Raw genomic sequence first — 24,212 nt, forward strand, 5'->3', positions numbered from 1 at the left:
TAATCTCAGAGCTCACAGTGCCAAGCATCACTGAAAAACATGGCCAGTAATGAGAGAACTTAAGAGTCAAATGAAAGTCAAAGAAATGTCAAAAAATTCGGCAATTTGGCCCAAAAACCAATATGTTGGGGAGCAGCACTTAACAGCCATCTATGTTTTCCCCTGGGCGAGTTGTGCACAATGATACCCATGTAACCTGCTGCACGTGGATCCACAGGGGGAGCCGCCGTTTACACAATGCTGGTCACGGGCCCTTGGCTCAGGTGTCTTATCTCCAGTTAACCCCTTCCCGACCTGTGACACAGCGTATGCGTCATGAAAGTCGGTGCCAATCCGACCTGTGACGCATATGCTGTGTCACAGAAAGATCGCGTCCCTGCAGATCGGGTGAAAGGGTTAACTCCCATTTCACCCGATCTGCAAGGACAGGGGGAGTGGTAGTTTAGCCCAGGGGGGGTGGCTTCACCCCCTCGTGGCTACGATCGCTCTGATTGGCTGTTGAAAGTGAAACTGCCAATCAGAGCGATTTGTAATATTTCACCTAAAAAAATGGTGAAATATTACAATCCAGCCATGGCCGATGATGCAATATCATCGGCCATGGCTGGAAATACTAATGTGCCCCCACCCCACCCCACCGATCGCCCCTCCAGCCCCCCGATCTGTGGCCCGCTCCCCTCCGTCCTGTGCTCCGCTCCCCCGTCCTCCTGTCCGCTCCCCCCCGTGCTCCAATCACACCCCCCCGTGCTCCAATCAAACCCCCCCGCACTCCGATCCCCCCCCGTGCTCCGATCCACCCCCCTGCACACCGATCCACCCCCCCTGCACACCGATCCACCCGCCCGCACACCGATCACTCTCCCCCATGCTCCGATCCCTCCCCCCCCCCGTGCTCCGACGCCCCCCCGTGCCCTGATCTCCCCCCCCTGTGCCCTGATCTCCCCCCTTATACTTACCGATCCTGGCGGGGTCCGTCCGTCTTCTTCCCCGGGCGCCGCCATGTTCCAAAATGGCGGGCGCATGCGCAGTGCGCCCGCCGAATCTGCCGGCCGGCAGATTCGTTCCAATGTGAATTTTGATCACTGTGATATAATCTATCACAGTGGTCAAAATAAAAAAACAGTAAATGACCCCCCCCCATTTGTCCCCCATAGATAGGGACAATAATAAAATAAAGAATTTTTTTTTTTTTTCACTAAGGTTGGAGTTAGAACTAGGGTGAGGGTTAGGGTTAGGGTGAGGGTTAGGGTTAGGGGTAGGGGTAGGGTTAGGGGTAGGGGTAGGGGTAGGTGCACACGTATTCTGGTCCTCTGCGGATTTTTCCGCAGCGGATTTGATAAATCCGCAGTGCTAAACCGCTGCGGATTTATGGCAGATTTACCGCGGTTTTTCTGCGCATTTCACTGCGGTTTTACAACTGCGATTTTCTATTGGAGCAGTTGTAAAACCGCTGTGGAATCCGCAGAAAGAAGTGACATGCTGCGGAATGTAAACCGCTGCGTTTCCGTGCAGTTTTTCTGCAGCATGTGTACAGCGATTTTTGTTTCCCATAGGTTTACATTGAAATGTAAACTCATGGGAAACTGCTGCGGATCCGCAGCGTTTTCCGAAGCGTGTGCACATACCTTTAGAATTAGGCTATGTGCACACGGTGCGGATTTGGCTGCGGATCCGCAGCGGATTGGCCGCTGCGGATCCGCAGCAGTGTTCCATCAGGTTTACAGTACCATGTAAACCTATGGAAAACCAAATCCGCTGTGCCCATGGTGCGGAAAATACCGCACGGAAACGCTGCGTTGTATTTTCCGCAGCATGTCAATTCTTTGTGTGGATTCCGCAGCGTTTTACACCTATTCCTCAATAGGAATCCGCAGGTGAAATCCGCAGTAAATCCGCAGGTAAAACGCAGTGCCTTTTACCCGCGGATTTTTCAAAAATGGTGCGGAAAAATCTCACACGAATCCGCAACGTGGGTACATAGCCTTAGGGTTAGGGTTGGGTTGGAATTAGGGTTGTGGTTAGGGTTAGGGGTGTGTTGGGGTTAGGGTTGTGGTTAGGGGTGTGTTGCGGTTAGGGTTGTGGTTAGGGTTACGGCTACAGTTGGGGTAAGGGTTAGGGGTGTGTTGGCGTTAGAATTGAGGGGTTTCCACTGTTTAGGCACATCAGGGGGTCTCCAAACGCAACATGGCGCCACCATTGATTCCAGCCAATCTTTTATTCAAAAAGTCAAATGGTGCTCCTTCCCTTCCGAGCCCCGACGTGTGCCCAAACAGTGGTTTACCCCCACATATGGGGTATCAGTGTACTCAGGACAAACTGGGCAACAATTACTGGGGTCCAATTTCTCCTGTTACCCTTGAGAAAATAAAAAATTGCTTGCTAAAACATCATTTTTGAGGAAAGAAAAATGATTTTTTATTTTCACGGCTCTGCGTTGTAAACGTCTGTGAAGCACTTGGGGGTTCAAAGTGCTCACCACATATCTAGATAAGTTCCTTGGGGGGTCTAGTTTCCAAAATGGGGTCACTTGTGGGGGTTTTCTACTGTTTAGGCACACCAGGGGCTCTGCAAACGCAACGTGACGCCCGCAGACCATTCCATCAAAGTCTGCATTTCAAAACGTCACTACTTGACTTCCGAGCCCCGACATGTGCCCAAACAGTGGTTTACCCCCACATATGGGGTATCAGCGTACTCAGGACAAACTGGGCAACAATTACTGGGGTCCAATTTCTCCTGTTACCCTTGAGAAAATAAAAAATTGCTTGCTAAAACATCATTTTTGAGGAAAGAAAAGATTTTTTATTTTCACGGCTCTGCGTTGTAAACGTCTGTGAAGCACTTGGGGGTTCAAAGTGCTCACCACATATCTAGATAAGTTCCTTGGGGGGTCTAGTTTCCAAAATGGGGTCACTTGTGGGGGTTTTCTACTGTTTAGGCACACCAGGGGCTCTGCAAACGCAACGTGACGCCCGCAGACCATTCCATCAAAGTCTGCATTTCAAAAGTCACTACTTCCCTTCTGAGCCCCGACGTGTGCCCAAACAGTGGTTTACCCCCACATATGGGGTATCAGCGTACTCAGGACAAACTGGGCAACAACTTTTGGGGTCAAATTTCTCCTGTTACCCTTGGGAAAATAATAAATTGCAGGCTAAAAAATCATTTTAGAGAAAATAAAATTTTTATTTTATTTTCATGGCTCTGCGTTATAAACTTCTGTGAAGCACTTGGAAGTTCAAAGTCCTCACCACACATCTAGATTAGTTCCTTTGGGGGTCTAGTTTCCAAAATGGGGTCATATGTGGGGGATCTCCAATGTTTAGGCACACAGGGGCTCTCCAAACGTGACATGGTGTCCGCTAATGATTGGAGCTAATTTTCCATTTAAAAAGCCAATTGGCGTGCCTTCCCTTCCGAGCCCTGCCGTGCGCCCAAACAGTGGTTTACCCCCACATATGGGGTATCAGCGTACTCAGGACAAACTGGACAACAACATTTGCGGTCCAATTTCTCCTATTACCCTTGGCAAAATAGGAAATTCCAGGCTAAAAATCATTTTTGAGGAAAGAAAAATTATTTTTTATTTTCATGGCTCTGCATTATAAACTTCTGTGAAGCACCTGGGGGTTTAAAGTGCTCAATATGCATCTAGATAAGTTCCTTGGGGGGTCTAGTTTCCAAAATGGGGTCACTTGTGGGGGGAGCTCCAATGCATAGGCACACAGGGGCTCTCTAAACGCGACATGGTGTCCGCTAACAATTGGAGCTAATTTTCCATTCAAAAAGTCAAATGGCGCGCCTTCCCTTCCGAGCCCTGCCGTGTGCCCAAACAGTGGTTTACCCCCACATATGAGGTATCGGCGTACTCGGGAGAAATTGCCCAACAAATTTTAGGATTCATTTTATCCTATTGCCCATGTGAAAATGAAAAACTGAGGCGAAAAGAATTTTTTTGTGAAAAAAAAAAAGTACTTTTTCATTTTTACAGATCAATTTGTGAAGCACCTGAGGGTTTAAAGTGCTCAATATGCATCTAGATAAGTTCCTTGGGGGGTCTAGTTTCCAAAATGGGGTCATTTGTGGGGGAGCTCCAATTTTTAGGCACACGGGGGCTCTCCAAACGTGACATGGTGTCCGCTAAAGAGTGGAGCCAATTTTTCATTCAAAAAGTCAAATGGCGCTCCTTCCCTTCCAAGCCCTGCCGTGCGCCCAAACAGTGGTTTACCCCCACATATGAGGTATCAGCGTACTCAGGACAAATTGGACAACAACTTTCGTGGTTCAGTTTCTCCTTGTACCATTGGGAAAATAAAAAAAATGTTGCTAAAAGATAATTTTTGTGACTAAAAAGTTAAATGTTCATTTTTTCCTTCCATGTTGCTTCTGCTGCTGTGAAGCACCTGAAGGGTTAAAAAACTGCTTGAATGTGGTTTTGAGCACCTTGAGGGGTGCATTTTTTAGAATGGTGTCACTTTTGGGTATTTTCAGCCATATAGACCCATCAAACGGACTTCAAATGTGAGGTGGTCCCTAAAAAAAATGGTTTTGTAAATTTCGTTGTAAAAATGAGAAATCGCTGGTCAAATTTTAACTCTTATAACTTCCTAGCAAAAAAAAATTTTGTTTCCAAAATTGTGCTGCTGTAAAGTAGACATGTGGGAAATATTATTTATTAACTATTTTGTGTCACATAACTCTCTGGTTTAACAGAATAAAAATTCAAAATGTGAAAATTGCGAAATTTTCAAAATTTTTGCCAAATTTCCGTTTTTATCACAAATAAACGCAGAATTTATTGACCTAAATTTACCACTAACATGAAGCCCAATATGTCACGAAAAAACAATCTCAGAACCGCTAGGATCCGTTGAAGCGTTCCTGAGTTATTACCTCATAAAGGGACACTGGTCAGAATTGCAAAAAACGGCCAGGTAATTAAGGTCAAAATAGGCTGGGTCATGAAGGGGTTAAAGTTTACTACAAAAAAATGGTAATCCCTTAATGAACTGTTCTCAACTTTTCTTGAGGAGTGCACTGCTCCCCAGCCTCCTGCTAGCCGGGCTCCTGAATACGGACCATTCAGAGCAGCCCATGGGTGCGCCATGCTCTCAGAGGCTACAGGCAGGGGAGCAGGCAGGATCCAGAGGAGAACGTACAACAGAAAAGCGCTCATAAGCACTGCTCTCCTCGCCTAGGAAACGCCCAACCTCTGAGGACTGCAGAGGTGGCCGGTAACCAAGGCAACAAGCAGTGAACAATAAAATGATAAGAAATCCATAGGTTTTGGAGAACACAGTAAACAGCAAAGTTGCTGTTCTTTACAATTTCACCGAATTATGATGCTGGTAAACCCACTTATGCATATTTTCACTGCTCTACTCAATGCCAGCACTGCTGGGTCAGAATATGAGTGATCTCAATGGTGAAAGCAGGAAAACATTTACTCCAGGTCTCACATAGACCCAAGTCTCCATCTTGGGTGTTTCACTCGGTCAACGTAAACTACATGGACCTACAGACAAACCGTGCCTTAAGCAGGTTCACGAAAAACGATTATTCTTGAGGAGATACTCCTGTGTAGCTGACCATCCTGTACCCTTATCTACTTTGTAGTGGCAGAAACTCACATCCATAATCATCTTGCAGCTTTTGCACTGACCAATCTGGCTGAACACTTGAAGAATCAGAGCCTCTGTGACATCCCGAGACAGGTTCCCCACATAGCTACAAGAAAAAAAAATGGAAAATTACACACAGAATGACAAACCTTAACACGAGCAGTCATGTAATAATACATTCTACATCCCTGTATATAATCATACAATGCTAAGGCTGGTGGACGCCAGGCCGCGGCCCCCAGAGAGCTGGAGATATGGGGTTACTCAGGACACACACAGTATCGCTGGGGCAGTATACATCAAACCTACTGTGTGTAATAAATGTGTGACCACTTCAGGTTACCCTATAAAAGCTATTACCACCATCATATAGGCCTGTCTTATAAACCTCAAAAGAATGACAGATGGATCTAAACATACACCCTGTAGTCACTGTATATGCACGGTCACACAACATAATGTCACAGTATAAAACACTAAATTATATCATGCTAAAAGAAAATCCCTTTACAGCATCAAGAATTATTGCTATAGGAAACCTGTCATATAAAGAAACACTACAAACCTGCAGAAATGGGGTCTGTCGGGAAGAATAAAGTTAATTTCCTCCCGGCAGCGGGGCTCTCAGAACGCTATTACTTGCAGATTAACCTTTATATTTGCAGGTTGATAGTGTTTTCTTGTTTGTTTTTTTTTTACATGACAGGTTCCCTTTAAAATTAAAGCCTCAAAATACAACACATACAATAACAGCAGCAATGAACACCCTACAAAAGAAAATGATTAAAGGGAGTGTGTAAGCTGAAAAATACATTAACTATTAATTAAGGGATCAACAGGTACTTTATATTGATGACCTATCCTTAGAATTAGTTCTCTATATCTGATGTGTAGTGGGGTGACACCCGACCCACAACAGATCAGCTATTCTCAGTGAAGCTGGCAACCAAAAGGGGTCAGTTGCGGAGTGAACTACAAGCGCCATCATCTGAATAGTGGCCACAGTGCAGTACTGCAGATCCAGTCCTACTTTTGCTCTGCAGCCACTATGCCATGATGTGGCTAGATTCACAGGCTCAAACTGGTGCAGCACGGTGGCTCAGTGGATAGCAGTGCAGCCTTGCAACGCTGGGGTACTGGGCTTAAATCCCATCAAGGACAACATCTGGAGTTTGTATATTCTCCCCGAGTTTGCATGGGTTTCCTCCCACATTCCAAAGACATACTGATAGGGAATTTAAATTGTGAGCCCCATCGGGGACAGTGATGATAATGTGTGCAAACTGTAAAGCGCTGAGGAATATCTTGGCGCTATACAAAGATTACTATTATTATTAATCTGGTGAAGGTTTTCTTTTATCCCTTTGTTCGGGTATGCAGCATTTTTCGGACTATAAGACGCACTGGACCATAAGACGCACATTTTTGGTGTGGAAAAATAGCAAAAAAAGATTTTTATAAGATGAGGGTCCATCTTATCATCCGAATTTAAGGCATCTTACCTGAGGGCCGGTGGTGGTAGAGCGGGGTAACAGGAGGCATGGGGCCTTCCTTGGGAAGCTGGCAGTGGCAGAAGTGGGGCAGTGCTGCAGTCCTGGAGTATCCAAGCGGTGCGATGCTGCAGCCCGGTGTCCACGATGAGCAGAGCCAAGTGCATCATTGGTTTCTCGGTGGCCATTTTCCTGAAGCCTACAGACTCAGGAAAACGGAGCGCGAGAGGCCCATCCGAGATCTCAATCCGCACACATGCTGCCTCCGGCGGCCCAAAGCATCAGGAAGATGGCCGCAGGGAAACCAATGATGAACGCCACGCTGCTCACTGCCGACACAGAGCTTCAGCATCGCCATACTTCTGCCGCCACCGGTTCCCTGAGGAAGGGACGCTGCTACACCAATGCCGCAACCCCCAGTAAGACTGCATTCGGACTATGAGACGCACCACCACATTTTCTTCCGTAATTTTTTTGGGGAAAAATGCATCGTAGGCCGGGATCACACATGGGAGAAATATGGCCGAGTCTCGCATGTTAATACCCGGCATTGCCACCGTCACTCAGGTGCGGCTCCATGTATTGCTATGCGGCCGCACGCTCCGCTCCTGAGTGACAGCGTCAATGCCAGGTATTAACATGCGAGACTCGGACGTATTTCTCGCATGTGTGATCCCGACCATATAGTCCAAAAAATACTGTATATTATTTTCTTTTATTGTAAGTCTGCCATACAGGTACAGAGATATGGGCCTTTTTATCTAGTCCTACATTATTTGGTCTTTACCAAGGATGTGTGTCTTCACCTCTGCACCTTGAGCCCTTTGGTGGATTTGAAAAAGAAAGAAAAAACATCTGACTTCTCAGGGGAACCTTTGGAATAAAATAACAGACTGCCCACTTTGACCTAGTGACCAGCCCCCTTTTACTTTTTTCCAAATTAAGCCAATGTTTGTCGTTTCCATATCACAATCTGGATTAAACATAGAAAATAGAAATCTTGCAAATTACACACTGACCCTGAGGCTATTTTAGACTAACTTCCTGGTTCAGGAAATCCAAACATATGTTACCAGCAATGGACGGACTCTGATCCTATCTTTTGCATCAAAGCATCTAATGAGCATGTGTAAAGGACATTGTGATTGGTGGGAGCAGGGTCAGCTGTGACATCGTCTGTCGCAAGCGGCGGGAGCAGGGTCAGCTGTGACATCGCCTGTCGCAAGCGGCGGGAGCAGGGTCAGCTGTGACATCGCCTGTCGCAAGCGGCGGGAGCAGGGTCAGCTGTGACATCGCCTGTCGCAAGCGGCGGGAGCAGGGTCAGCTGTGACATCGCCTGTCGCAAGCGGCGGGAGCAGGGTCAGCTGTGACATCGCCTGTCGCAAGCGGCGGGAGCAGGGTCAGCTGTGACATCGCCTGTCGCAAGCGGCGGGAGCAGGGTCAGCTGTGACATCGCCTGTCGCAAGCGGCGGGAGCAGGGTCAGCTGTGACATCGCCTGTCGCAAGCGGCGGGAGCAGGGTCAGCTGTGACATCGCCTGTCGCAAGCGGCGGGAGCAGGGTCAGCTGTGACATCGCCTGTCGCAAGCGGCGGGAGCAGGGTCAGCTGTGACATCGCCTGTCGCAAGCGGTGGGAGCAGGGTCAGCTGTGACATCGCCTGTCGCAAGCGGTGGGAGCAGGGTCAGCTGTGACATCGCCTGTCGCAAGCGGTGGGAGCAGGGTCAGCTGTGACATCGCCTATCGTGATTGGTGCATCCTGTGTTATCCGCTGTGTACAGACATGATACCTGTCACTAATCCTGCCTCTGATGGTAGCAAAACTGCTGCAAATGCTTCCTGAAACTACGACTTTAAAATAACCTCAGTGACCAGTGAGAGTCACTAAATTACTGATTTTATATTTAATCTCTTCCCGACATGGATAAAAAAATCCATGTCGTAAAGAGATTAAATATAAAATAAAATAAAAAAAGAAAAACGTAAAAAAAAGGGAAAAAACCCTTTTTTTTTACGTTTTTCTTTTTCCTCTCCTCCAAAGATCCATAACCTTTTTATTTTTCCATCAACATAGCCATGTGAGGGGTTGTTTCAGTTTTGGGTGACACCATTTCATCATGTGATGTATTGGAAAGTGAGGGAAAAAATTCCAAGTGTGGCAAAATTGCGCTAAAAAATACACTATTTTCAAACAGCTTTTTTTCTTTACAAGATTCCCCCAGGTCAGTTCAATTACAGAGATATCAACCATGGTGTATTTTTTATTTTTCTTAAGTGGTAAAAAAAACTCCGAGGTATCTGTATAAAGAAAATAAACAAATTTAGCTTTTCTGACCATTTTCCAAGCCCAGCGTTACCAATCTTCATTTGATGGGGCTGTGTGAGGGCTTGCACCCTGAACAGATTTTTCTATTGCTATAACATAGGGTGAAAAACAATCCCCTCTTACTGCATTTCTGTGGTGTTGCAACAAACCCCCCACCAAAAAAAGTAAGTTCCTGAGCCCACATGAAAGTCAGGTAGCAGACATACGACACAGCACTACGTAATATGTCAAACCAACAACATGTCCAAAACAAAATCACAAATAAGACCCCTTATAGTATCGTGTTAGGCAAAGCCTGCATTAGGGTATGTGCACACACTAAGTATTTAGAGCAGACATTTGTGCACCAAATCCACATCTCTTGGCAGGAAAAAGTGCTGCATAATAAATACAAGTGTTTCTGATGCGTCTTTTCCCCTACTCATTTTAATGGGTAAAAAAATTCTACAAAAATGCTGAAAGAATTGATACATTGCAGATTCACACGGCTTCAAATCTGGGGGAAAAAAGGAGTGCATGAGATGTCAGAAATTGGATTTCGCTGGTGCAGAAGTTTCTGCTGCAAATATTTTCAATGTAGGGCTTGTTCACACTTCAGGGCCCTTTAGCGCTTGTTCACACATTGCAAAATTAGAGCAGCCTAGCAGCAGAATATATGCACTTTACAGTACCAGAAATTGTCTAAAGGCCCCGTCACACATAGCGAGATCGCTAGTGAGATCGCTGCTGAGTCACAAGTTTTGTGACGCAACAGCAATCTCAGTAGCGATCTCGCTATGTGTGACACGTACCAGCGATCAGGCCCCTGCTGTGAGATCGCTGGTCGTGTCGGAATGGCCTGGGCCATTTTTTGATCGTTGAGGTCCCGCTGACATCGCTGAATCGGCGTGTGTGACGCCGATTCAGCGATGTCTTCACTGGTAACCAGGGTAAACATCGGGTTACTAAGCGCAGGGCCGCGCTTAGTAACCCGATGTTTACCCTGGTTACCATCCTAAAAGTAGAAAAACAAACACTACATACTTACCTACCGCTGTCTGTCCCCGGCGCTGTGCTCTGCTCTCCTCCTGTACTGGCTGTGAGCGTCGGTCAGCCGGAAAGCAGAGCGGTGACGTCACCGCTCTGCTTTCCGGCCGCTGTGCTCACACAGACAGTACAGGAGGAGTGCAGAGCACAGCACCGGGGACAGACAGCGGTAGGTAAGTATGTACTGTTTGTTTTTTTACTTTAAGGATGGTAACCAGGGTAAACATCGGGTTACTAAGCGCGGCCCTGCGCTTAGTTACCCGATGTTTACCCTGGTTACCGGCATCGTTGGTCGCTGGAGAGCTGTCTGTGTGACAGCTCTCCAGCGACCAAACAGCGACACTGCAGCGATCCGGATCGTTGTCGGTATCGCTGCAGCGTCGCTATGTGTGACGGGGCCTTTAGGGTCATTTCCGTCTGTCTGTCACGGATATTCATTGGTCGCGGCCTCTGTCTGTCATGGAAATCCAAGTCGCTGATTGGTCGTGGCAAAACAGCCACGACCAATCAGCGACGGCCACTGTCCGGCGGCAACATGGCCGCTCCTTCCTCCCCGCAGTCAGTGACCCCTCCATACTCCCCTCCAGTCAGCGCTCACACAGGGTTAATGGCAGCGTTAACCAAAAGCGCTATGCCGCGGTGTAAAGCACTCGGTTAACGCTGTTATTAACCCTGTGTGACCAACGTTTTACTATTGATGCTGCTTATGCAGCATCAATAGTAAAAAGATCTAATGTTAAAAATAATAATAATAAAAAAAAAAAGTCGTTATATACCCACCGTCCGTCGGCCCCTCGGATCCACAAAAGGCCTTTCCCGCTCGCGACGCTCCGGTAACCGGTCCATGCTGCGATCTCACGAGACCGCAATGGACCCTTGAGACCGGAGTGCGCGACGAGCGTCAGGAACCGCTTCGCTTGGATCCAGGGGCTCCGGAAGGTGAGTATATAACTATTTTTTAAATTAATTCTTTCTTTTTTTTTTTTTTTTTAAACAGGGATATTATGCCCACATTGCTATATACTACGTGGGCTGGGCAATATACTACGTGGACATGCATATTCTAGAATACCCAATGCGTTAGAATCGGGCCACCATCTAGTGTGTAAATATACAGTTGTGGCCAAAAGTATTGACACCCCTGCAATTCTGTCAGATAATACTCCGTTTCTTCCTGAAAATGATTGCAAACACAAATTTTGCTATTATCTTCGTTTAATTTGTCTTAAATGAAAAAAAAAAAAAAAACACAAAAAGAATTGTCCTAAAGCCAAATTGGATACAATTCCAAACCAAACATAAAAAAGGGGGTGGACAAAAGTATTGGCACTGTTCGAAAAATCATGTGACGCTTCTCTAATTTGTGTAATTAACAGCACCTGTAACTTACCTGTGGCACCTAACAGGTGTTGGCAATAACTAAATCACACTTGCAGCCAGTTGACATGGATTAAAGTTGACTCAACCTCTGTCCTGTGTCCTCGTGTGTACCACATTGAGCATGGAGAAAAGAAAGAAGACCAAAGAACTGTCTGAGGACTTGAGAAACCAAATTGTGAGGAAGCATGAGCAATCTCAAGGCTACAAGTCCATCTCCAAAGACCCGAATGTTCCTGTGTCTACCGTGCGCAGTATCATCAAGAAGTTTAAAGCCCATGGCACTGTGGCTAACCTCCCTAGATGTGGACGGAAAAGAAAAATTGACAAGAGATTTCAACGCAAGATTGTGCGGATGTTGGATAAAGAACCTCGACTAACATCCAAACAAGTTCAAGCTGCTCTGCAGTCCGAGGGTACAACAGTGTCAACCCGTACTATCCGTCGGCGTCTAAATGAAAAGAGACTGTATGGTAGGAGACTCAGGAAGACCCCACTTCTTACCCCGAGACATAAAGAATGTTCTCTGGTCAGATGAGACAAAAGTAGAGCTTTTTGGGCTAAGGCATCAACAGAGTTTACAGGAGAAAAAAAAAAAAAGAGGCATTCAATGAAAAGAACACGGTCCCTACAGTCAAACATGGCGGAGGTTCCCTGATGTTTTGGGGTTGCTTTGCTGCCTCTGGGCACTGGACTGCTTGACCGTGTGCATGGCATTATGAAGTCTGAAGACTACCAACAAATTTTGCAGCATAATATAGGGCCCAGTGTGAGAAAGCTGGGTCTCCCTCAGAGGTCATGGGTCTTCCAGCAGGACAATGACCCAAAACACTTCAAAAAGCACTAGAAAATGGTTTGCGAGAAAGCACTGGAGACTTCTAAGGTGGCCAGCAATGAGTCCAGACCTGAATCCCATAGAACACCTGTGGAGAGATCTAAAAAATGGCAGTTTGGAGAAGGCACCCTTCAAATATCAGGGACCTGGAGCAGTTTGCCAAAGAAGAATGGTCTAAAATTCCAACAGAGCATTGAAGCGGATGGTCGCAGTTATTTTGGCTAAAGGTTGTGCAATCAAGTATTAGGCCGGCCTCACACAGCGTATAAAAATACGGTCCGTAATACGCAGAAAAGTCTCCAAAATAGTGGTCCGTAGCTCCTCCATAGGCAGGGTGTGTCAGTGTGTTTTGCGCATGGCATCCTCCGTATGTAATCCGTATGGCATCCGTACTGCGCAATTTTCTCGCAGGCTTGCAAAACCGACATACAATGGATCCATGTTCTCAAAAAATCGTGACTATATATATATATATATATATATATATATGTGTATATATATATATATATATATATATATATATATATATATATATATATATATATATATATATATATATATATATATATATATATATATATATATATATATATATATAGCCTGGGAACTTTTCAGAATATTTTCCCACGCTCGAGTTCATATGAGGACATCCAGCAGAGGGCGCATCACCGCGACTGAAGGTAAATACAGGTCATTGACCTACATTCCATTCATTCCCCGGGGGTTTACAGGCAGGAGCACAGCTGCATTAGAAGAGCTTCTGCTTGTAAAATTAGTTAACCCCTTCAGATGGATTTACATCGTTGGACGTGACAGAATGGCAGAAGGTATGGGATATTGTTTTTTTATTTTACCTTTTTTACAGAACAAGGGTCTTCAGGTGGATTACCAGTATAATAAAATATTACAAAAACCTGTGTATTTATTTCATTAAAATACTTTGTAATAATGTGTGTGTGTTTAACCATTTCATACTATCGGATTAATAATGGATAGATGTCATAATTGACGCCTCTCCATTATTAATCTGGCTTAATGTCACCTTACAATAGCAAGGTGACATTAACCCTTCATTACCCCATATCCCACCACTAGAGGGGAGTGGGAAGAGAGTGGCCAAGTGCCAGAATAGGCGCATCTTCCAGATGTGCCTTTTCTGGGGTGGCTGGGGGCAGATGTTTTTAGCCAGGGGGGCCAATAACCGTGGACCCTCTCCAGGCTATTAATATCTGCCCTCAGTCACTGGCTTTACCATTCTGGCGGAGAAAATTGCGCGGGAGCCCACACCAATTTTTTCCGTGATTTAACCCTTAAATTTAATAGCTAGAGCGCCCAAATTTTGCACATACACACTACCAACATTAGTAGTGAGGAATATGCAAAAAAAGGGATATGAGATGGTTTACTGTATGTAAACCATGTCTCATATGTCGGGTTTGGGAAGGAGATGGCAAAAGCCGGCAATTGAATTACCAGCTTTTAAGCTATCTAGCGCTGTATGAAATATTAATATATATATACATATATGTGTCTCACTGACATATATATATATATATATATATATATATATATATATATATATATATATATATCTATCCCTATACTATGTGTAGACATTTATTTTAGCTATTCTAACCTGTCAATGTGATTTTACTGTACACCGCACTGAATTACCGGCTTTTCGCTAGAACACTGCTGAGTATTTCTCGCAAGTCACACTGTTGGTCCGTGTGTAATCCGTATTTTTCTGGCCCCCATAGACTTTCATTGGCGTATTTTTTGCGCAATATGGTGACAAACGCAGCATGCTGCGATTTTCTACGGCCGTAGAAGACCGTATAATACGGATCAGTAAAATATGGCTGATAGGAGCTGGCCCATTTTTGGAGTTTGTGTGAAATGATCAATGTTTTGCTTTTTGCTTCATTCTCTTTTTGTGTTTTTTCATTTAAGACAAATTAAATGAAGATAATACCAAATAATTTGTGATTGCAATCATTTTCAGGAAGAAACTGAGTATTATCTGACAATTGCAGGAGTGTCAATACTTTTGGCCACAAGAGAGAGAGTGTGAGTGTGTGTGTGTGTATTATATTTACAACTCATCAATTCTTGCTGTTTTTTTTACAGATTTAAATAAATGGAAAAACAAGTTAAAAACAAAGCATTTTTCCGGCCAACAGCTTGATTTTTTGCAGCAGAAATATGCAAATACTAAGGCTATGTTCACATGTGACGTTTCTGTCTATCGTTCAATAATCAAAACCTTCACTCTTGGTAGTAAAACAGCAGCAGGTGGATGACATGTCCGATCTGTCTACAGTACATTTTCATAAAGTTAGTATTATTCACCAAAAATGTAGCACAAAAGGTTATGCTGCCTTTTTTCTTTCTAAGGGTGAAAAAAACAAAATGCTGAAAGTATTGACCTGCAGCAGGTTTGCAAAAACACTGCAGTGATCACATTCAGTAAGGAAGAAAAAGGAAACCAGGTGTGCCTGATATTCCTAAAATCTCAAAGCTTTTGCTGGTACTGTAAAACAAAACAAAAAAAACAAAAAAAAAAAACACGCTGCATAGACACAAAACCACTCGTGAACCCAGCCCAAATGTGAGCACATACCCACAGGATGAGCTGAAAGCCAAATGTTGCGTACGGTCTGGTCCTGAAGGGGTTAATGCCTGCAGCCACTCTTCCTTGTAAAATATTTGTATTGTATCTTATGTCTGCTTTGCTCCATACAATTATAATATAAAGAGCTTGCCGTGACCTTAACCCCTTCCTGGTCGGGGACCAATTATTTTCGATTTTGGGCTTTCATTTTTTTCCTCCCCTTATTCCAGAAAGCATAACTCCCCTCACCCCATTGATGGAGATGAGAGCGCTTGGTTTCTGTGGAGTGAGCGGACGTTTCCGACACCATTTTTGGGCACATTAATTTTTATTGCTTTTTTTTATTCAATCGTTTGGAGGACAAACATCAGCAATCCTGGCAATTTCCTTATTTCTTGACGCGAGTTACAGATGTGGCGATATTAAATATGGGCCATTTCTTGGTTTTCACAAAGTACTGCAGTGCGCAGGCGCCGGGCCTCTCTGACCTTTCCGGCGCCTGCGCACTGCATACTTTGCTCTGCCCTCAACAGGGCAGACAAAGTACGCCTGCGCCGGAGCCATGGCTGAAGATCAGAAGAGGACGTCTTGTAATGAAGATGGGAGGCGCCGCAGCGGACCGGAGACGCCCATCCGACCGGACCAGCAGCGGGACCGCCCCTGGGTGAGTATTATACGTCGTCTTTTTCTCCTCTTTCAGGTAACATTGGGGGCTTATCTACAGCATTACAGAATGCTGCAGATAAGCCCCCGATGCCGGTGGGCTTACCTCACCCGCGATTTTCGGGGTGACAGGTTCCCTTTAAGTGCATCCTGCTTTTTTTGAGGAACTAAGCTTTATCAACATGCATAAGAGACAATAAAAAGGCAGCACAACCTGCTTTTTTTGTAAACAGCTTTTTTACTGCCAAGAGAGCAGGCTTTGCCGGCGGCAAAGAAAAACGCAACAAAAGACAGGGCTGTGGAGTCAGAGTCCATTTTCTTGGAGTCGGTATAAAATGGAACCACTCTGACTCCTAAAATATATAATAAATTGTGTACAATAGTTTAATAATGTAAATGTTTTCATAATTTAAGAAAGTTCTGAAATGTCCTATGTCTTTTCTGTTCCTTATGTAAGGAGCTCGGTTTAAAGGTACCGTTACACTTAGCGATTTACCAACGATCACGACCAGCGATACGACCTGGCCGTGATCGTTGGTAAGTCGTTGTGTGGTCGCTGGAGAGCTGTCACACAGACTGCTCCCTCCAGCGACCAACGATGCCGAAGTCCCTGGGTAACAAGGGTAAACATCGGGTTACTAAGCGCAGGGCAGCGCTTAGTAACCCGGTTTACCCTGGTTATCATTGTAAATGTAAAAAAAACAAACCAAAAAAAAAAAAAAAACACTACATACTCACATTCCGGTGTCTGTCACGTCCCCCGCCGTCACCTTCCCGCACTGACTGTCAGCGCCGGCCGGCCGTAAAGCAGAGCACAGCGGTGACGTCATGACTTCACCGCTGTGCTCTGCCTTACGGCCGGCGCTGACACAGGGGTTACTAAGCGCGGCCCTGCGCTTAGTAACCCAATGTTTACCCGGGTTACAAGTGAACACATCGCTGGATGATCCAGCGACAAAATAAAGTTCTGGCCTTCTAGCTCCGAGCAGCGATGTCACAGCAGGATCCTGATCGCTACTGCGTGTCAAACACAACGATATCGCTATCCAGGACGCTGCAACATCACGGATCGCTATCGTTCAAAAGTTGGTCAGTGTGAAGGTACCCTTAGGCTAGGGTCACATTGCGTTAGTGCAATCCGTTTAGCGCTAGCGGATTGCGCTAACGCAATGTTTTCTATGGGGCTGTGGTCGGGGTCGCGGTAACGTCCCCGCTCTCGCAGATCCCCAATCTGCGAGAGTGGGGAACGGACCGCGGGCGCGCCTCAGACGCTGCAAGCAGCGTCCGCGGCGCGCCAGGAATCACCGGCGCGTCGCTAGCGTGTGCCGAACATGGCACGCGCTAGTGAAGCGCGTTCCCATTAGTGTGAATGGGCGCGTTAACGGCCGCGTTGCACGGCGTTAATTTCGCCGTGCAACGCTGTCCGTTTAACGCGGTCCCATAACGCAATGGGAACCCAGCCTTAGTTGAGAAATCTGTGCTGCACTTTATGTACATGCTCAGTAGTGACCAGTGCTGTTGTGTCGTAGCTGAGATGAATCTGTGCTGCACTTTATGTACATGCTCAGTAGTGACCAGTGCTGTGGGGTCGTAGCAGAGATGAATCTGTGCTGCACTTTATGTACATGCTCAGTAGTGACCAGTGCTGTGGGGTCGTAGCTGAGATGAATCTGTGCTGCACTTTATGTACATGCTCAGTAGTGACCAGTGCTGTGGGGTTGGAGGTGAGATGAATCTGTGCTGCACTTTATGTACATGCTCAGTAGTGACCAGTGCTGTGGGGTTGTAGCTGAGATGAATCTGTGCTGCACTTTATGTACATGCTCAGTAGTGACCAGTGCTGTGGAGTTGTAGCTGAGATGAATCTGTGCTGCACTTTATGTACATGCTCAGTAGTGACCAGTGCTGTGGGGTTGTAGCTGAGATGAATCTGTGCTGCACTTTATGTACATGCTCAGTAGAGGGCAGTGCTGTGGGGTCGTAGCTGAGATGAATCTGTGCTGCACTTTATGTACATGCTCAGTAGTGACCAGTGCTGTGGAGTTGTAGCTGAGATGAATCTGTGCTGCACTTTATGTACATGCTCAGTAGTGACCAGTGCTGTGGGGTTGTAGCTGAGATGAATCTGTGCTGCACTTTATGTACATGCTCAGTAGAGGGCAGTGCTGTGGGGTCGTAGCTGAGATGAATCTGTGTTGCACTTTATGTACATGCTCAGTAGTGACCAGTGCTGTGGGGTCGTAGCTGAGATGAATCTGTGTTGCACTTTATGTACATGCTCAGTAGAGGGCAGTGCTGTGGGGTCGTAGCTGAGATGAATCTGTGCTGCACTTTATGTACATGCTCAGTAGAGGGCAGTGCTGTGGGGTCGTAGCTGAGATGAATCTGTGTTGCACTTTATGTACATGCTCAGTAGTGACCAGTGCTGTGGGGTCATAGCTGAGATGAATCTGTGCTGCACTTTATGTACATGCTCACTAGTGACCAGTGCTGTGGGGTTGTAGCTGAGATGAATCTGTGTTGCACTTTATGTACATGCTCAGTAGTGACCAGTGCTGTGGGGTTGTAGCTGAGATGAATCTGTGTTGCACTTTATGTACATGCTCAGTAGAGGGCAGTGCTGTGGGGTCATAGCTGAGATGAATCTGTGCTGCACTTTATGTACATGCTCAGTAGTGACCAGTGCTGTGGGGTTGGAGGTTTGGCTTACTGACTCCACAGCCCTGGAAAAAACACTACATGTGAACACAGCCTTAGTTTGTGAAGATCAGGAACCCCCACTATTCACTGACAAGAAGGGTGGGAAACCCTCAGCTTATTCTTCAGCCAAGTCAGAGAGACTCAGGCATCTTTGAAGCTAGTGAGGGAGGACTGGGAGACCCCACAGTCATCACTGTCCGTACTTGAACCATGACACACGGGAGTGCGAGGCCGGCCAGACATTCTACTGAGCCTGATCTTCACTCTGTTTGCCCTCGAATATAATCGGATAGTTTCTGCCCCTTCCTTTGTGCAGTCGTTGAGGGTCTCAAAACCCAGATCCCCAGCAATCAAAACTACTAAACAGGGACAACATACCCCCAAAATATTTAAATAGTGAAGTTAGGCTACGTTCACATTAGCGTTTCCCGTTTCGGGAAACGCTGCGGCGACGCATGCATCATGCGCACCTATATTTAACATGGGGGATGCATGGACATGCGTTGTGCTGCGTTGTGCGACACATGCATTTCTTTTTGCCGCAAGCGTTGGGCGCAGAAAACGCAACAAGTTGCATTTTTTTTGCGTCCAAATTTCGGCAAAAAAGGACGCATGCGTCGCAAAACGCAGCGTTTTTGCATGCGTTTTTATTTGCGTTGTGTCGCCGACGCAGCGGCGCACAACGCAAATGTGAACGTAGCCTTACCCTTTAAACTTGCTGTCACGGAGTGGGGACTACGAGAACGACAGGAGTGATAACAGGACGAAGATGGAAAACAAGGGGAAAGCCCAGTGGGTGGAACGGTAAAAAGGGGCTTTCCATCTGCTCCGCCATCAGTGTGTGATCTGTGGGTGCAGCACCCAGCGCTGAGGTGTAGGGTCACCACTACTGTTACTGAGAACAGCAAGGTACTAGGCCCCATCCTTCTAGGTAACATGCGCTGATGCCACGGACAGGAAGTCCTGACCACAGCCTCCTGGGGGCGCTACAGCATCGAACAGGCAGAGCCTGGAGCATCAGCCAATCACGGCCCAGCTTACATCCTCCGCACACAGGTCACACAATGAAAGCGGCGATGCTATTGGTCGCTCTCTATCACATATGTTCTATCTACAAGCGCTCACGCAGCCATCGTCAGTGACCAGGACACCGCATCCGGGCACCGGCCGCATCGGGGGAAAGTGGCGCTGAGGCCTGAGGAACTCACAGGGTCCTGGGCATCTCGTCCTCCATGGCTCCAGGCTCCGGGTCCCTCTCTGCTCTAAGGGACCCGGCGGGAAAGCAAACCTTACGGTTCGAGTCCGAGCTGGACAGGTGAATGTCGGCGGCAATAAAGGACACCAGGCGCCGTTGTCTGCCGCTTTGTGTAGCCGCTCTCCACTGCCTCTCACCGCCCCGGCCTGGAACAATGCAAGAGAAACCGTCACCACAAGATGGCGGCGGAGGAGCGCGGCGCATGCGCGGAGCAAGGACCCCGGAAAAGGCTGTCCCCTGTGAACGCCTCCTTGTTCTTAATAATGTATATATTACAAAACGGATGGAAATAACGGGAGACGCGCGAGATCCACGGACGTGCGTGACTGCACGGGTGACCGCGGCGAGCTGCCGTGTAATGGCGGAGCTAAAATACACGGAGGGGGGACAAAGGGGAAGTGCGCCGCCCGGGAACCGAACCCGGGTGACAAGAAGGGGAATCTTGCATGATCCCACTACACCAGCGGTGTGTGCGGGTCTGTGGGGTCACTATGTGGCGGTAGCAGTGTCACCATTTAGATCCATACCCGTGCTATCAGTCAGAGATCGGCTTCTTTGTCTTAGGCCCCATTTCACACATCAGTTTTTTGCCGTCAGTCGCAATCCGTCGAATTTTGAAAAAAAAAGGATCCGGTGACTGATGCCGCCGGATCCGTTTTTTTCTCATAGACTTGTATTTGCAGCTGATGGCCTCACGTTTCATCCGTCGTCCGCCGGATCCGTTGAAAAATGTTTGTCCAGAGGCTGGAGACGGTGGACATAGTAATGTTTTTTGTCTATGTCGAAAAAACGGACAGGGACGCATCTGTCGCCGTCCGTCGTTGCTAGCACGGAAGCCTATGGGCGCTGGATCTGTCAAATGACGGATTCCTTTTTTTAACAGCATGCTCCGTTTTTTTTTTTTGAGGATCCTTTCGCCAGCCCCCCTAGTCGGATCCGTCAAAAAAACTGGATCCATCGCATCAGTTTTTCACAATCTGTGACAGATCTGTCGAGCCAACGGAGTGTGACTGTCAGCAAAAAACTGATGTGTGAAAGGGGCCTAAAAATTTAAAGGGGTTGTCCATGTATAAGCGATTGTTGCAGGGCTGACCCCTGGGATCGGGAGAAGCCGAGTGCACGGTGGTCCGCCACTGCAAACATGTCCTCTGGGGCTGAGCTCGGCCTTTTCTGGCAGCGCCATAGGGCAATAATGGAGCAGTGGTAGAGAATGTGCGCGGTGCACTCTAAGGGTATGTGCACACATTGCGGATTCTCTGCAGATTCGCAGAGTTTTTTGAGGTGCAGAAACGCTGCAGATCCGAAATTGATTTACAGTACAATGTAAATCAATGAGAAAAAAAATTGCTGTGCACACTTGGCGGAAAATCCGCTGCAGTTTAAAAGAAGTAGCATGTCACTTATTTTTTGTGAATCTGCAGTGTTTTTGTACCCATTCCATTATAGAAAACCGCAGGGGTAAAAAAATGCAAGAACACCGCAGCAAAAACGCACAAAAAACGCTGCAGAACCGCACAAAAAATGCAACAAATCCGCAGGTGCGTTTTCTGCCAGGAGAGGCAGAATCCGCAGCAGAAATTCCTAAGCCTAATCCTCAATGTGTGCACATAGCCTAAGGCCTCATTCACATGGCAGGGTTTTACATACGAGTGCTGTCCGGTTTTTCCTGATATTACTTGTACCTGTGACAGTCTGGGGCTCATCCAATCTTTTCCTCTGACCGTCTGGTCCTTTTAAAAAAAAAAACTGAGGCATGCCGTATTTTGATCCGGAGGTCTGATCAAATTTAGCAAGTACATGGGTCGTGGGAAAAAAAAATGGGGCTGCACTCAGATGGCATTCATGTAAAAATGTTCACAGAGTGTAAGGCCACATTGACACGCTGAGTATTTGGTGAGTTTTTTACCTCAGTATGTGTGACCCAAGCCAGGAGTGGGTGATAAATGCAGAAGTGGTGCATATGTTTCTATTATACTTTTCCTCTGATGGTTCCTCTCCTGGTTTTGACTTACACATACTGAGATAAAATGCTGATGGTGTGAATGTGGCCTTTGAAAGAAGATGGTGGAGAATATTTTTTTCTCCACGTACGAAAAAAAAATTACACTCAGACCAAAGTCTGAAACTACAGTAGTCTGTTTGTGTTTCTCGTGTGTCTGAATGAGTCCTTACAGGCATAATCGAGCCCCCATTCTGCCAATCACTGCGTCTCCAGCTGGGGGCTGTGGGCGGAGCTAGGCTGGGATGGGCGACGCGGGGGTCTGCGTGCCGGCACCAGAATGTGCGGGCGCCGGGGGTCTGCGTTCCGGCGCCGGGATGTACGGGCCCCGGGGGTCTGCGTGCCGGCGCCAGGATGTGCGGGCGGTGCTGGGGTGTGCGGTGGGTCTGCTGGCCGTGCTGGGGCCTGCTGCGGGGGGGTCATCGGTGTGTGTGTCTCTGTGTGCAGGCATCATCCAATGGGACTACAAGTCACAACGGGCTCTGCCTGCTACAGTGACAGTGAGTCACACATTAGCCAATGATGGGACAATAGTGGTCCCATCATCCGGCTAATGTGTTGAATGAAAAAAAAAAACACACATATACAGTGCATACAACATACAGACATACATCATGCAACATGTGACAGCGTGCGACATGTGACATCATGCGACATGCACATGCGACATGCAACATGGGACAACATGCAGCATGCGACATGCACCATACGACATGCACTATGCAACATGTGACAACATGCAGCATGTGACATGCAACATGCCACATACAGTACATACATACAGTACATACAACATACATATAGACATACAGTACATATAGCATACAGTGAGTACATACTCACCATCACTTGTCACGTTGATTCCCGAAGCCAGTGTCATCTGTAAAAAATATTAAAATAATAAACAAACACAATACTCCCTGATCCGCAGATATCCAATTAAAACGGGTGTCCCACGACGATCTCCCGTGGAGAACAGCAGCATCAGCTGATGAGACCGCTCTCCAGGGGCTCCAGGAATACAATGATGGAAGGTATCCTTCCACAATGTATTCCCCACAATGTATTCCTACGCCCCTGTGAGAAAATAGTCCCTAGTCTCACTTTTGGCATTGCTGTGTGAGAAAGTTCCCACGCAGCAATTGCCATAAAGTGAGACTTTGAACTATAGTAACCTCAGAGATGCACTGCAGTAGCCATTGTCTCCTGTCAGTGTGTCACTGAGGGTCGTATAGAGCAGTGACATCACCCGATGTCACTGTACTATAGGGGAGATCATCGTGGGACACTCGTTATTAATTGGACTACGGCGGACAGGTAGTATACGGTTTATTTTACGTTTTTTGCATGCGCTGAAGTATGGTAAGTATGGTTAAATTAAGAATAATAAAATACTTTTTTTCTGGCTGTCTTTTTTTTTTTTTTAACTCACTACTCTAGGATTAATAATGGATAGGCGTCTTATTGACGCCTCTCCGTTCTTAACCCGGCTTACTGTCACCTTACAATAGCAAGGTGACATTAACCCCTTATTACCCCATATCCCACCGCTACTCGGGAGTGGGAAGAGAGGGGCTAAGTGCCGTAATTGGCGCATCTCACAGATGCGCCATTTCTTGGGCGGTTTGGACTGGTATTTGTAGCCGGGGGGCAATATCCATGGCCCCTCTCTAGGCTATGAATATCATCCCGCAGCTGTCTGCGTAGCCTTTCTGGCTATAAAATATAAGGGGACCCCACGCCATTTTTTTTTTCTTTTTTTTTTTTTACTGAAATATTGTTCATTAACCCCTTTCTGCCAGCTGACGGAATAGTACGTCAGCTGACAGTATCCCCCGCTTTGAGGTGGGCTTCGGCGGTGAGCCCACTTCAAAGCCGCAACATGTCAGCTGTTTTCAATACAACAAAAAAATTTACATGATCGCTAAACGGCGTAGCGAAAAAAAAAATCAAAAGCCAAAATTATGTTTTTTTGGTCGCCGCGACATTGCATTAAAATGCAATAACGGGCGATCAAAAGAATATATCTGCACAAAAGTGGTATCATTAAAAACGTCAGCTTGGCACGCAAAAAATTGGCCCTCACCCGACCCGATATCTCAGAAAATATAGACGCTGCGGGTATCGGAAAATGGCGCAACTATTTATTTTTAGCAAAGTTTGGAATTTTTTTTCACCACTTAGATAAAAAAATAACCTAGACGCGTTTGGTGTCTATGAACTCTTAATGGCACAGATGATTGGCCTCGGGGAGACCAAAACATCCAACACCGCGGAGACACCATCACGTGTTTCTCAACGCAGCGATTC

General features: G+C 46.5%; 1 protein-coding gene across 1 annotated transcript in view; it reads right to left on the bottom strand.

The window, feature by feature from the left end:
- TIA1 (TIA1 cytotoxic granule associated RNA binding protein) overlaps positions 1 to 20,098 on the bottom strand; it is a 36,533-nt gene extending 16,435 nt beyond the window's left edge. The window contains exons 1-2 of the mRNA XM_069766540.1: positions 19,857 to 20,098; positions 5,631 to 5,727 (exon numbers count right to left, since the gene is read on the bottom strand). Of these exons, the coding sequence (XP_069622641.1) occupies positions 5,631 to 5,727; positions 19,857 to 19,882 (123 nt within the window). The 5' untranslated portion in view covers positions 19,883 to 20,098. The remainder of the gene's footprint in view (positions 1 to 5,630; positions 5,728 to 19,856) is intronic.
- Between the last annotated feature and the right edge of the window lie 4,114 nt (positions 20,099 to 24,212).

Source organism: Ranitomeya imitator, chromosome 4 (genome assembly GCF_032444005.1).
Source record: "Ranitomeya imitator isolate aRanImi1 chromosome 4, aRanImi1.pri, whole genome shotgun sequence".
In the NCBI taxonomy this organism is placed as follows: domain Eukaryota; kingdom Metazoa; phylum Chordata; class Amphibia; order Anura; family Dendrobatidae; genus Ranitomeya; species Ranitomeya imitator.